We start from the raw sequence: 15809 nt of genomic DNA, 5'->3' as shown, positions 1-15809 counted from the left end.
CTGCTACTTTACGGTATTAAGTTATCTAACAAAATAAATGAATCAGCTTTAAGGATACTGTAATCAATGACGAAGCTGTAATTTCCAGCCGGAAGCCCATCAGTGAACTCATCTATTCTTGAGAGACGTCTATAAAGCTTCCTGAAGAATGGGAATGCTGCCACCCTCATCCAATTGATAAAGTCATCATTTTTGTAACCGTTGTTATTAGGGTCCGGGTCAAGAGCATAAGCCGGTTTCTGCCAATATGGCGGCCTGGCACTTCCTGCAAAAATAAAAATGAAATGGTTTCTTGCCATTAGGGAATCCCACTGACAGAAGGGCTGCAAAAATATTCAGTTAAATGATATAATTCTACATTACTTCCAAATGCCAGGAACCAAGGTTTCTGGACAGAACATTGTGCACAGAATCACACTACCTCTGTCAGCTTTACCTATAGCCCTTTCTGGTGCCAAGTCTTTTCTGGGTTATTGGTGCACACAAACCCAGCTCCCCACATGAAAAAATGAATTATCAGACTAAGAAACCTTCTTTGCTCGATGGCCTAGTTCTGATTCTCACGCGCCTATTCACTGATAGACAGCGGTCAGCATGGGCAATCCGAGGACTCACCAGCTAGGCTGCCCCACACGCAGCAGTCTGTGATGCATTTTGTGTCCCAATACCTTTTTATTATAGCCAGCATCATATTTGTAGCTTTTGGGCATAACAGTAACTCCCGACAAAAAACATATGTTTTGAAGATGTTCTGAGGTAGTTTTCTAGCTATCCGAACATGACACTTGTCAGAGTGGCTCAGATCCTTGCGCTTGCTCATTTTTCCTGTTACCTACACATCAATACATGAACTTTCAGACCTGACTGTTCACTTCCCACCCTTTGACGAGTGCCATTGTGATAAGATGATGTTACAAATAGAATCATTTTATTCACTTGTCAGTGATTTTAATGTTATGTGATCATCTCCATGTATATTGTTCATAAGGATGTTAAGTTTCCTCAAAGCAAGATAAAAAATGTGTGTCCCCTTTCTCGTTTACATGGCACTAAGTCCTTTTCTCTTTTCCTGTCTTTTCCGTACAGCCAAGTTTCTAACTTGTATCCCGTACAGAAGACTATGATACCATCAACAAGAAAAAACTTCTAAATCTTAGAACACTTATTAGTAAAGTTTGTCTTAGCCCTCATTTCATTAACCCTAATTCCTAAAAAGTTGGGTTCTGTGTAAAATTGAAAGAAAACAAGAATGCCATGATTTGAAAATCTCTTATAGTCATATTTTATTCACAACAGCACCTAGAACACAGATCAGAAGTTGAAAGTTGGATTTACTTCTTTTTCTAAAGGAAATGTATTTCCTTAAATATGAACACCCTTAAACTAATTCTTTGTTAAAGAAGCCTTTGAATTTTTACAGCAGTTAATCTCTATGGGAAGGACTCAAAATGACATATTAAGAACTAGAAATCTTTGACCACCCTTGCTTGCAGTGGTTCTTCAAATCTGTCAGATTACGAGGGCATCTTCTGGGTACGGCTCTTCAATTGAATTTAGGTCTGGCATCTGACTGGAATTCTGATTCTGGACTGTTACCTGACTACTCCTTTTGACTTAACCCTTGGTATATCTCAAGCCATCTTAGTACCTGACCCAATACCTATTGACTTTCCAAGCCTCACGGCTTGTCCGAGAGTGGTGGTGGCTAGCCTCAGTTTCCTGGTGGTTTGTACAACATACAGCTCATGATGCAAAAGGTTTCCTGGCAGCTCAGAAAGAACTGTGAGACTCCGGTTCTCATCTTCCTATATTAAAATTTATTTCCATCTTTGAGATGCAAACATATTTGAAAAAATATGCACCAGGGCTGTGGGAGAGGAACCCTTGTCAGCTCCTTCTCTGACGTAGAGCAGCTTGATGCTGTCAACGTAATGCAGGACACAAGGGGCAGGACGTGGTGGGGAATGATTAGCGCTCAATGTAGGAGCCGAAGATTTATATGTCCTGACATGTACTGTAGATGGAAGGGGGGGGGAGAGGTTTTGGGGCAAAATGTTACTACAAGGGCAATTGAGGGAAAATTGAGAAAGGGAGCACAGGATAGCGAGTGTATGTGTGATGAAATTATGGAGAGGGGTAGTGTGTGGGGGGGATATTATGGAGAGGAGAAGTGTGGAAGGATATTATAGAGAGGAGAAGTGTGGATAGATATTATGGAGAGGGGCATTGTTGGTGATATTATGTATAGCGGCCGTGTTCGGGAATGTCATGGAGAAAGGCAGTATGGAGGTTATTTTCTGTAGGTAGCACAGTGAGAGGCAATTATTTATTCAGGGGTACAGCATAGGAGATATTTTTATTCATTGGGCATAAATGATACTTTAATTTTTAAGGGCACCTTGTCGGAGACTGCTGCAGAATCCCAGAGAAGAGGGAAGTCTAGAGAGATGACCTCTAGGCTTGAAATCTCATCATGGTGGTCTGTACTACATGAAGACAAAAGGGACGGGAATGTCTTCAATTAGAGAAGTCAACTATAAGGTTCCTGGATGTAAATGTTTATTTGTGGTAATGCCTGCATCTCATCAGTGCTATTGTTTTTGTATGATCTGCACTCTGATAATGTCTGGAAACAACAACTCCCAGCATCTCCAAACCATTGTTAAAGACATACTGGGAGTTGCAGATTCACATGATACAAGTGTATATGGGGCTGACCCTTTGAACACTGTACTAAGCTTGGTGCTGTATTCATGTATTGATGGTGGTTCTAGCGCTGCCTTTTTGTATTGATGGTGGTCCTGACACTACATTCATGTACTGATGGCGATTCTGGCGCTGCATTCATATACTGACAGTGGTCCTGGTTTTGCTTTTCTGTACTGACAGTGGTCCTGGTGCTGATTTCATTTTCCGGCTGTGGTCCTGGCACTGCATTCATGTACCGACTGTGGTTCTAGCGCTGCAGTCATTTACCGAGGGTGGTCTGTGGCGCTGCATTCATGTAACAGTGGTTCTGGAACTGCATTCATGTACTAACAGTGGTTCTGGAACTGCATTCATGTATTAGTGGTGATTCTGGCTGTGTATTCATGTACTGAAGGTGGTTCTTACACTTCATTCATGTGCAGCCAGTTATTCTGTCATTGTACACATGTAGCAATCCATAATGTGCTTTATGTCTACGTTAAAACTGGAACACTCTCAAAACTTATAGTTTTTAGATTATGAGGAGGAGTTGGTGAGTTTCTGCTCAATTTCTGCTTCACAAACTCAGTGTAAATTAGGGTGTGTTTACTAAGTTTTTGAAGCAGAAACTTAGCAAAAACTCTCCAGATCCTCCTCAAATGCTCAAAACTTGGTTTTAGTGATTTATAAATGTACTGACGATGTTTCTGGTAAGGTATTCATGCATGTAGAATTTTTTTTTACAGCCCTTGGGATTAGTTCAGTATGAAAATGTGGCCCTTGGACCAAAACATTTGTGTATCCCAATTATAAAACTGCTGTATAATGCTCAGCATTGATAGGGCCTTTCAAAATGTGTAAGCTGTCCTTGCCATAGGATCTAATGCTCTTGAGTCCACAGGACACGGAAATCGTGATTTCTGTAAATTTCAAATTTTGGTCTATCTGTGCACAGAACAGTTTCCATTTTACTCAGTCAAATGAACTTTGGCAGAGAGAAGATGGCAGTGTTTTGGCATTGAATTGATATATGGTTTCTTGTTTGTATGACAGATCTTTCACTTGAATTTGTGGATTGCATGGTCAACTGTGTTCACAGAAAATGATGTCTGTAAGTATTCCTAAGCATGCAGTTTGTTTTTAATTTATTGCCACCTGAAGGCCCAGGTATCCATCGGCATTGTCCCTATTGCAAATGGGTTTCTCCAAAAATCTTTTGCTGTTATGTACTGTAGATGATGGGATATTCAAAGTCTTTGAAATTTTATGTTGGGTAATATTTCTCTGAAATTGTGAACCTTTGACCATCTTGGCATCTGGGAGATTCTGCCTCTTTATTATACACAGTCCTGTGACTCAGTCCAGCCCTGTCCCAACATTTTTGAAATGTGTTGCTGTAATCACTTTCTAAATGATTTAATATTTTTCAAATAAAGTAGAAAAATGTGAGAAAGCGATGTGGGAACTGATCTCTTATTTCCAATTCATCCAGCACATCTGTTGTGCCAGACCTTTTAAAAACTCATGTTACATATGCTACACATTGCATTTTTGATAGCCAGCTCACCAGTTTTGCAGTACAAATGTGCAAAATAGCCAAAAGTGAACTTGTGCTTTTTTGACATAGGCTGTGATCAGTTGAGGCACAAGAGAATTGATCTTGATGTCACCGATAAATTGAAAACCTAGCTCTACAAAACTAGATAGATGGTCATAGACCGGGAAAAGCTGAGAAATTATTTAGCCATCTATGTTACAAAGTGTAGAACACTTCAATAAAACATGGAGCAGTGTAGCTAGTACTGCCTATGTCTGGAGAAACACAAGGAGAAGCCTTTAACAGCAGCCCCTAGAGGAGGGCTGGCTCCAGAGCTGTCAATCAAAGAAGAGAAGGGCAGAGATAAATGCAAATCCAGTAGGTGAGAAGGGGCACTGAACTGTTTAGCCACGCCAAGGGTGCCCCAAGCGCCTGTACTTGGTATAATCAGTCATGCCGTGCTGACAATCTCCTTTTTTAATTTTTAAACTTTGAATGTTGATTCCGTTATTACAGGTAGTCACTCCACACAAAATGTTTCATAAATAGCATTTACCTTCGCCCCCCGAAGATGCAACAAAGCGAAACGCGCGTTGGGGTCTCTCTGCCCACACTTTAGCCAAGTTGGTTTCCAATATATATATGCACTGTTTGACATAATTACTATTATTGCCAGTATATATGTTGTTTTGAGCTGCTGAGTCACTGTATTTCATCTGTAAACTTTGCTGCCAGTTTGTATATATCTCTATATATTTTTCGGCAGGTCCGGTTTTTTGGTCCTCCTTTATTGCACTATTGCACTTTATATTCGTCATCTATTCTTTTTTGAGAGATATTTGCCTACTTACGTGTGTGTGTGTATATATATATATACACATACATATGTATATACTTTATGTAGGTCCTTTTTGACCACTTTCACTATTCATATACATATATTTAAATATATGGATATGTGTATATGTATATATATATATATATATACTCTGTATTGCACCTTATATCTGGCTGGTATTTTTACTCTTATATTGGTGTTTCATGTATGGTTTACTAATATTTGCATTATTGTCATTGGCATATATGATATACTGTATATGGATTTCACTAACTAACTAATTTATACCGACCCGGTTTCAGTGTGGCATTCAGGTGTCACTGATTCCCTTTTTTTTAACTGTTGGACTACATACTAATTTTACTCCTCATTTGAAAAAATAATAAAATTTACATTTTTTTATATTGCTCCTTGGTCCTATTTCTTTCGGGTTTCTGTTGTAATATTATGTCTGAGACATTGTTTATTTAGTCTTCTTTTGGGATTTTAACATTTGAACAGGTAATTGTATCCTGCAGACTCGAAGGCCATTAATTGGAATGGCAAGCATCAGGACCTCACAATCATGATCTCATGGTGCCGATGAGGTTAAAGAGGGAGTCACAACACTCTATTAACCATGTAGATGCTGCTGTTATTATTGACAGAAGCATCTAGGAGGTGAAATGGCCATGGTTGGGCCCAACACCGATCATGGCTGATGCAGCAAGGTGTCAGCATAGTGTACAGATGACAGCTGCTGCATTTTCGAGGGATGCTATCTTCTTAAGTCTCAGGTCAGTAAAAACAGTAAAAAGTCATATTGCACTTTAGCCAAGATAACTAGAACATGGGGAACATACTTTACCTGCAAAGGCCTGTACGAGATCGTCCTTAGGTTTGGGGTTACTGAACTTCACATTCTTATCTGACCACCAGGTGTTTCCAGTTTTCAACATTGGAACAGGTTTTATGTTAGTCAAGTCCTTATGATAAATTAATGCTATTGGATCTAAGGCAAAAAAAATGATATTATTTAGGTTAAAGGTTTCCTCTACATCTGAGTGCGCATTTCATATCTTTGCAGACATTTTTCTGAAAAGTAAAAAAGAAAGGTTCTAATTCAGTAACATTAAGGTTTAAACAACACCATGACACCAGGTCAGGCGGCCAGAGATCTTTGTATGGTGGTACATCACAGCATAATGCTAGTGAATGGGGTCACATTGTGACTTGCAAGGTGCACGACAAGTAAGTCTCGAAAAATTGGAACCAGTAGGACCAGATGGGGCCAAAGCCATTTTGCAGCCTTAGCCTAAGCTCCAGCTCAAGTACCAAATACACATAATAAATTAGTAAATTGTCCTAAACACCAAGAGCTTTACTACCAACCACTCTGCTGTTTAGGAATTGTTTATTGCTAATATTTAGACTATATATGATAGTTTCATGTCAACACTGAACTTAAATAAAACGCTGAACTGAGAGTATTATGTGGGAAATATAAGTTGATGTTATGTGGGCACTAGGGTTGAGCGAAACGGGGTCGGTCAAATTGATAAGTCGCCGACTTTTGCTAAAGTCGGGTTTCGCTAATCGAAACCCGACCATAGCGTGAGGTCGGCCATGAGGTCGCCGACCCGCGCGCCAAAGTCACGTTTCCCATGATGCTTCCAGCGCCTTTTCTCATCCAATCATCAAGGACGCACACTGTGGGCAACGCGATGACATCGGCAGCGGCCACCATCATCTTAGAGAAGGGCATTCCTGTGATTGGCTGGCTTTGTGTGGCATCACAGTGACTATAAAAGCCCTGACCGCCGACCGCCATTTTACTTCTGCCGATCTTAGCATAGGGAGAGGTTGCTGCTGCTGATTCTCAATAGGGAGAGCGTTAGGCAACAAAGAAAAAAACTGTGCTTCTTCTGATAGCGATTTCAACTGTAGAGTTAGTGTGCAGTGACAGGGGAGGATTTTTGTGTGTGCAGCAGCACTGGTAGTTATTAGGCTGCCTTATAAGGCTACCTCATAGCTGCATTGCTATGTGCACACTGCTGTGCAGACTGCTTTTTTAATATCAAAAAAACTTTTATTCTGATTTTCTGCACAGTTACAGAGGGTTCATTTTTTCACACACCATATAGAGGTGTACGCTCCTCACAAACTACCGTGTACCGGCTGGTATCACGGACATATACATGCTATCTGTGTGTGACTCCGTAAAAAAATAGATGGAGATTTAAAATTTTCCATACATACACCGTATAAATCTTTCCGCTTGTCAAACAGTATCGTATATCTGCTGTTTGGATTATGGTCCAATCTATACAGAGACAGCGCGTGTGTGTGTGAGTGCATAAATACATAGACGGACATTTCCATTTTTCCATACACCGTATAGGGCTGTCCGCTTCTCTAACAGAATCGTATATCTGCTGTTGACGCCGTAAAAAAATAGACGGATATTTAAAAATGTCCATACATACACCGTATAGAGCTGTACGCTCCTCACACACTACCGTGTACTGGCTGGTATCACGGACAAATACATGCTATCTGAGTGTGACTCCGTTAAAAAATAGACGGAGATTTTCATTTTTCCATACATACACCGTATAGAGCTGTCAGCTTCTGATACAGTACCGTATATCTGCTGGTTGGATTACAGTCAAATACATACTGGGAGAGCGTCTGTGACTAAGGAAATATATACGGAGATTTAAATTTTTACCTACACCTTATACAGCTGTACGCTCCTCATACAGTACTGCTGGTATTTTTGTTACATTTTCACAAACATGAGGAAGTATGGTGGAAGAGGCCACGAACGTGGGCGGGGGAGCAGCTGGTACTGATGCTGGTGGTGGTGCATCTGCTGGTTATGCCAAAAGCACAATAGCAGCTAAGGCAGGAGGTGTTGAGCCTGCGTCATCGCCTGGCACAAGAAGGCCTGTAAGGTTCCCTTTTCTGGGAGTAGGAAAACAGCTTTTAAAGCCAGTGCATCAGGAACAGATTTTGGCTTACATTGCCGAAACAGCCACCAGCTCTATTGTCTCCTCTTCTGAACTTTCAAAACCTGCAAGCACTGAGTCGGCAGTGCAGGCTCCTGGTCAAGAACAACACCTTCCCTTGTGTCTTTCAACCCCACCAAAAGTGAAGGATGCGGCAGCCCACACTTCAGATTACTCCATGGAGCTCTTTTCACATACCATGCCTGGGTTATCCAGTTAAATCCTGAATTTCCCAGTCCAAGATGAATCTGACATGGAGTGCACTGATGCACAGCCACTGCTAGATGTTTCTGCTGGTACATTGACCCACAGCACTACATTGCCCTCGCAGTCTACTGAGACAGAATCTGACCCTGATGAAACTCAGGTGCCCCTTCCCGCATACTATACCACCTTACACGGCGACAAAGAGGAAGGTGCAGATGAAATTGAAGAGGAGGTGATGGATGACCCAGTTGTTGACCCGGATTGGCATCCATTGGGGGAAGAGGGTGCCGCTGGCAATAGCTCAGATAAGAAGGATCCGCGGCAGGCATCGACATCTCAGCAGCGGTTATCTGGCAGCCCGTAGCTGTCCAAAAACGTGGAACAAAAACCAAAAGAGGTGCAGGACAGCTTGGCCACAGCGTGCAAGCCCTGAAAATTTATACCATAGTAGGAAGAGTGCAGTTTGGCACTTCTTTGTCAAAAATCCTACTGATGAGGCAAAGGTTATCTGTAAGAAGTGCGGAAGGACCTTTAGCCAAGGGAAAAATCTCAGAAATTTGAATACCAGTTGCATGCTTAGACATTTAACCACCATGCACTTGCAAGCGTGGACGGACTACAAATCCTCAGGTACCACATGTGCACCTGCTCCAACTGAAGGTAGCTAGCAACGCTCCATCGCTTCCCCCACTGTAAGACCACTGCAACCGGTAAGCACACCACCAGCAATAAATGTTGAGGTGTCGTCGCAAGGCAAAAGCAGTCAGGGAATCACAATGATTTTGCAACGAAACAATAAATCTATGCCATCACAGCCAACACCATCATCATCACTAACCCCCTCTCAGTCCGTCCGGTCCACTGCTAGTTCCCCCATATGCAGCTCTCAAGTCCAGCTCACCCTAGCAGACACTCTGAGTAGGACAAGAAAGTACTCATCCTCTCATCCGCATACACTGGCTTTGAACGCCTATATTGCCAAACTGATCTCGTTAGACACGATGCCCTTCCGTTTGATTGAAAGCAAAGCTTTCCGAGAGCTCATGGCCTACGCTGTCTCATGCTATGACCTACCCAGTCGGCACTTCTTTTCTCGAAAAGCCATCCCTGCCCTCCACCTGCATGTGAGAGACCGCATTGTCCATGCACTCAAACAATCAGTGAGTGGAAAGGTGCACCTCACAACAGATGCATGGTCCAGTAGGCATGGCCAGGGCCGTTACGTGTCCATCACTGCGCACTGGGTTAATGTTGTGGATGCAGGCACCACAGGGGACAGCAGCGGTGGAACAGTGCTGCCTAGCCCACGGTATAGGAAACAGTTGGCTCTAGGCGTTCGACCCTCCTCCTCCTCCTCCTCAAGAAGCAAAAGCTCGTTGACAGAGCGCAGTCGCACGAGCACTCCATCCGCAGCTGCCAGTGTTGCACACGAGGTGTCCCATTATCGAACAGCTAGTGGTAAGCGGCAGCAGGCTGTTTTAAAGATGATGTCTTTGGGCGACAACAGACATCGCGGAGGTACTGGCCAACAAACTGAGTCATGGCTGGGCAGTCTACATCTTGAGCCAGGCAAGGTAGTCAGTGATAACGGCCGGAATTTTGTGGCAGCCATGCAAAACTCACACACATACCTTGCCTGGCTCACACTTTGAACCTGGTGGTGCAGTGCTTCCTAAATAATTATCCAGAGTTAACAGCCCTGCTCCAAAAGGTGCGAAGACTGTGCTCGCACATCCGTCGCTCGCCCGTACACTCCAGTCGTATGCAGAAGCTGCAGCAATTGCTCCACCCCAACAAGCACCGCCTAATCATAGATGTTGCAACAAGGTGGAACTCCACCCTGCACATGGTTGAGAGGCACTGCGAACAGAGGCAGGCTGTAATGCATTTGTGGGAGGATGCACGGGCAGGCAGTTTGAGGGCAGACATGGAGTTGTCGGGTGTGCAGTGGTCAAAGCTGAAAGACCTCTGTAAAGTCCTTCAGTGTTTTGAGGAATGCACATGGCTGGTAAGCGCAGACGACGCCATCATAAGCATGAGCATCCCACTTATGCATCTGCTCATGCAAATTTTGATGCACATTAAGGATCAGACGTCTGCAGCGGAGGAGGAACAGGAGGAGGAGGAGGGAAGCCTTGATGACAGTCAGCCATTGTCTGGTCAGGAACTGTCCTGGACGAGGTGGAGGAAGAAGAGGAGTAGGAGGAGGGGGATGATTATTTTGGGGAGGAGGATGCTTCTCTGGGGGCAAGAGAAAATGTTGGCATGGCAAGGTCAGGTACAGGGTTTGTGCGTGACAGGAGGGATGTGGATTTGCCAGAAAGTGCTCCTCCACCCACCACTGCCAGTGCGTCATTGACACCTGGAACATTGGCCCACATGTGTGATTATGCTTTGCGGATCCTAAAAAGGGACCCCCACATTGCCAAAATGATGAAGGATGACGACTACTGGTTTGCCAGCATCCTCGATCCACGCTATAAAGGCAAATTACACAACATCATGCCACAGGAGAACCTAGCGATAATATTGGCTAACAAACAAGCAACTCTGATGAACCGTTTGTTTGAGGCATTCCCAACACACAGCAGCGGTGCTGGTTCTCCAACGAGCTGAAGTGGGCAAAATGGAAGAGGTGTTCGTGGTACACACAGCCGAAGTGGCGTTGGAGACAGGGGTTTCATGACCATGTTGTGGACTGATTTCTCAAGTACCGCTCACACGACTGGTAATACTGCATAGATTGCAAGTGACAGGAGACAGCAGTTGTCAACTATGGTTACAAACTACTTCTCCTCCCATATCGATGTTCTCCCTCACAGGTCATTCCCCTTTGACTATTGGGCCTGTAAACTGGACACCTGGCCTGAATTGGCACAATATGCCTTACAGGAGCTCGCTTGCCCTGCTGCTAGTGTGCTATCTGAAAGAGTCTTCAGTGCTGCTGGATCAATCCTGACAGAAAAAAGGACCGTCTGTCGACCCAAAATGTTGATAATCTAACCTTCATTAAAATGAACCATGCATGGGTTTCAAAGGATTTTGTCCCACCTTCCCCTGATGACACATAGGTTGCAAGAAATTTGGCTCGCTTTTGTCCTCCTCTTCCTCGGACTTGTCAAATTCCTCCATTTGCAGCTGCTGAATGTACATCCTACACATCAACATATGCCATTTTTTAAACCTCCCAAACTGGGCTGCCCCCCCCAAGGGCTGGGGTCACCACCTTGCGCAAGTGCCGTTGCTCTGTACAGGTGGGTGGGCCCACTCTTGGCCGACGGCACTGGCACAGGGCCAATCATAGTACAATTCAGTGTCTCTGACAGTGAGGGGTCCCACTCGCTGTCAGACACCCCAGCGTACTATGAGGGGCCCTGTGCCAGTACCATTGCCCACGAGTGGGCCGCCCCTGCTTGCTCATGGCCACAGCACTTGCAAGTTGCAATACTTACCTCTCCCTGCTCCACCGCTGTGTAGTCTGGGCAGTTAAATCCTTCACAGGGACGGCCACTACAAATTTGGTGAACTGATCGATGATGGTTAAGATGTAGCTATGGCCTGTCCTGCTGGCCTCTACCTTCAGATGATCAATGGCTACCATTTGTAATGGACGTCAACTCACAATCAGATGCAGTGGTGCTTTATGATCAGCTTTCACAGTTTTTCCAGTCACAGACGTGTGACATTCCTGCCACCATTTTTCAATGTCTCCTCTCATGCCAATCCAATAGAATCGCCTACGGCCTGTGGCTTCTGTCTTTTGCACTCCAAAGTGACCAGACACATCATGATAGGCAGTGAGGACCATGTCTACATCTCTCCCTGTGATCACAATTTGATGGAGACGAGTAACGGTGATGGGATCCAAGCTATTGCGATACAGCAATCCTTTTTTCACAAATAACCGTTTTCGCTGTCTCCACAGACAAAGTAATTGAGGGTCAGCATCGCCTCTGCGAAATCTACCAGGAGGTTTTCCCGTGATCAGTAATTCCCAAATTTCTGCAAACACTCGACTTTCCGTCTGTACTTGTATCCATCTAGTTTCCAGTAGTGGAGAGTCTGGACTGGCTTACTGAGACTTAAATAAATACGAAGATTTAAAAGTACCCCAACAATGTATACTGGTGTGCGCTTCGAATACATTTCCCTTTTTCTACTTTTTATATTCTGGTGTAATCCATACTGAGCCTGTGAGTGTCTGTGTCTGACTCCGGAAATATAGATGGAAATTTACAATTACCCCTAGACTGGATACACCAGGTATCTGCTAATACAGTACCTTTGTTCTAAATTTTTTATTACGGTATAATCCATACTGAGTGAGTGTGTGTGGTTTCCTCCGTCTATATATACAGAGATAAAAATTTTACCCTATACTATATACAGCTTCTATCTTATTATACAGTACCTTTGTTCGACATTTAGTATTACAGTCAAATACATACTGGGTGAGCGTCTGAGGGTGACTACGGGAATATCTATACGGAGATTTAAATTGTACCCTATAATATATATACTTGCTTTCTTGCTATTCAGTACCTTTTTTTCAACATTTTGTGTTATGGTCAAATGCAGACTGAGTGAGCGTCTGAGGGTGACTCCGGAAATATATACGGAGATTTCAAATTTGCCCAACACTGTATACAGCGCTGACACAGTACCCTTTTTTTGCTATTTTGAATCTGGTGTAATCCATAATGAGCCTGTTAACGTCTGTCTGTTACTCCAGAAATATAGTTTAAGATTTAAGATTACACCCACACTGTATACAGTTGTACGTTTGTGATACATTACCCATTTACTGCTTTTTATATTCTTGTCTAATCCCTATTGGGCCTGAGAGCGTTTGTGTCTGCCTCCTGAAATATATACGGAGATTCAGAATGTTTAAACCATACTATATATACCTTCCTATATTACTTCCTGGCGCCGCTGGAGTGGCAGCCTGTTACAGTAGCTCCTTCTTTGATCTCCTTTTTTTCTATTTTCTATTTTTCCTTTCTCTTTTTTTTTTTATTGTTACTCCAAAGGGACATTGCACTATGAAAAACCATAAGAGGACCTGGACCTTTGATGGACTTTTTACCTTGTTTTTACTTGGATCTATTGTGTTGGGAAATCCAGGAACTGAACAAGACCCTATTGTCTACTCCAGAGAAGCTATACTGCTGCTTAGGGACACAGCAAGGCAGCATGCTGCTAATAGACCAGAGGACATTCCACCAGAAATAAGGAAGACTAAGAGAAGAGGTTGCAGAGCTGGAGCCCTCAGGAAAGCTAGAAGGCGCTATAGACCTGCTCTTCCCTCCGTCATTATGGGCAATGTGAGATCACTCGGGAATGAGATGGACGAACTGTCGGCGCTGACCAGACATCATCGGAAATTAAGGGAGTGCAGCATGTTGCTGTTTACAGAGACCTGGCTCACCGAAGGTACTCCGGACACTGTTGTCTCGTTGGACGGCTTTAAACTCATTCGCGCGGACAGGACAAGGGAGAGCGGTAAGAGGAAAGGCGGAGGGCTGGCGATATTTGTGAATGATAGAGGGTGTGACTCTAGGCACATCGTGGTCAAAGAGCAAACATGCTGTAAGGACATTGAGCTATTAGCTGTGGGCATGAGACCTTTTTATTTACCGAGGGAACTATCGCATGTAATCATGATAGCTGCATATGTCCCCCCTTCTGCGAAAGCTGATGCCGCCACTGAGGTCCTACAATCCACAGTGAGCATGATGCAGTCCCTTCACCCCCAAGCACTCCTTCTGGTTTCGGGAGACTTCAATCATGTGTCTCCAACATCCATACTACCCAGTTGCACACAGTATGTTACCTGCCTCACTAGAGATAACAAAACATTGGACTTGTTCTTTGCCAATATGAGAGGGGCATATGCCTCGTCAGCCCTACCGCCCCTTGGAAGATCGGATCACAACCTAGTGCACCTCCAACCCGTGTACAAGCCACTTGTACAGAGAGAACCTGCTGTCATTCGCACAGTGAGGATATGGACTGAGGAGAGTGATGATGCTCTGAGAGACTGCTTTGAAACAACCACTTGGGAAGTGCTGCAAGATTCCTATGGTGATGACATGGATGGTCTCACACACTGTATAACGGACTACATTAATTTCTGTGTAGACAACACAGTACCCACAAAAGTAATGAGGTGCTTCTCTAACAACAAACCATGGATCAGCCCCGGAATAAAGGCTCTCCTCAAAGAGAAGAAGTTGGCCTTCAGATCAGGTGACAAGGGCAGGCTGCGAGAGGTGCAGAAAGATCTGAAGAATCTAATCAGGCAGGGAAAGGCTAATTATAAGAGAAAAATTGAACTGAAACTGTCACAGAAAAGGATCCATGAAGTCTGGGAGGGTCTAAAGTCTATATCTGGGCATAGACGGACTGTCTCCAGGATGGTTGTAGATAAAGAGGGGCTTAATGAACTTAATCTATTCTTTAACAGATTTAATCACACACTGGCTGCTCCTGCCCCTGCATACCATTCACACCTCTCTGCTACAATAACCTCACCCCCTGCTGCAACTTGTCAACTGAGCCAGGGTCTGTTCTTCACAAGTACCCAGGTTGCAAAAGAACTGAATAAGATCAAAGTTTTGAAGGCTGCAGGTCCTGACGGCATCAGTGCAAGACTAATCAAAACCTGCGGGCACCAGCTGAGTGAGATCATTACATATCTGTTCAATATGAGCCTGAGAATGGGTATAGTACCACAACTGTGGAAATTATCGTGTGTGGTACCGGTTCCGAAGAAACCTTATCCGAAAGACCTTAATGACTATAGATCTGTAGCATTGACATCACACCTGATGAAGGTATTAGAGAGATTGGTTCTCACACGTCTCCGTCCTCTAGTGAGCTCGGATATGGACCCTCTCCAGTTTGCCTACAGGCCGGGCATTGGTGTGGATGATGCCATTATCCACCTTCTAGATAGGACTCTCTCTCACCTGGAGAAACCTGGGAACACTGTGAGAATAATGTTCTTCGATTTCTCTAGTGCTTTTAACACCATACAGCCAGGTCTACTGAGAGACAAGCTGGGCCTTGTTGGTGTGGACCTCCAACTCTCCACCTGGATCCTTAACTACCTCACGAACCGACCTCAGTTTGTAAAGGTTCGGGACAGTGTGTCACACGGTGATCTGCAATACAGGGGCACCTCAAGGTACAGTTCTTGCCCCTTTTCTCTTCACACTGTACACTGCGGATTTTAGGTGCAACTCATCTAGCTGCTACTTGCAGAAGTATTCTGATGACTCTGCAATAGTAGGTCTCATCACAGGAGGTGATGAAAGAGAGTACAGAGACACTAACCAAGCTTTTGTGCAATGGTGTCAGAGGAACCACCTTAGGATTAATTCCGGGAAGACCAAGGAATTGGTGGTGGACTTTCGCAAAGGCAAAAATCCACCAGTAGTGGTGAACATTCAGGGAAATGACATTGAGATAGTCGACACCTATAAGTACCTTGGTGTGATCCTCAATAATAAGCTTGACTGGGCCCATCACTTGGATGCAGTGT

General features: G+C 43.9%; 1 protein-coding gene across 3 annotated transcripts in view; it reads right to left on the bottom strand.

The window, feature by feature from the left end:
* The window catches only part of LOC141097309 (cell cycle control protein 50C-like), a 92918-nt gene that overhangs the window by 5512 nt on the left and 71597 nt on the right, over window positions 1–15809 (bottom strand). For all 3 annotated transcript variants that reach the window (XM_073584377.1, XM_073584378.1, XM_073584379.1), the window contains exons 3-4: window positions 5911–6054; window positions 59–265 (exon numbers count right to left, since the gene is read on the bottom strand). In XM_073584377.1, the coding sequence (XP_073440478.1) occupies window positions 59–265; window positions 5911–6054 (351 nt within the window). The remainder of the gene's footprint in view (window positions 1–58; window positions 266–5910; window positions 6055–15809) is intronic.

Source organism: Dendrobates tinctorius, unplaced genomic scaffold (assembly GCF_039654945.1).
Source record: "Dendrobates tinctorius isolate UK_male_01 unplaced genomic scaffold, ASM3965494v1 ptg000084l, whole genome shotgun sequence".
NCBI classification, from domain to species: domain Eukaryota; kingdom Metazoa; phylum Chordata; class Amphibia; order Anura; family Dendrobatidae; genus Dendrobates; species Dendrobates tinctorius.
The sequence above is the reverse complement of the archived record's forward strand: the minus strand, read 5'-3'. Positions and strand labels throughout refer to the sequence as shown.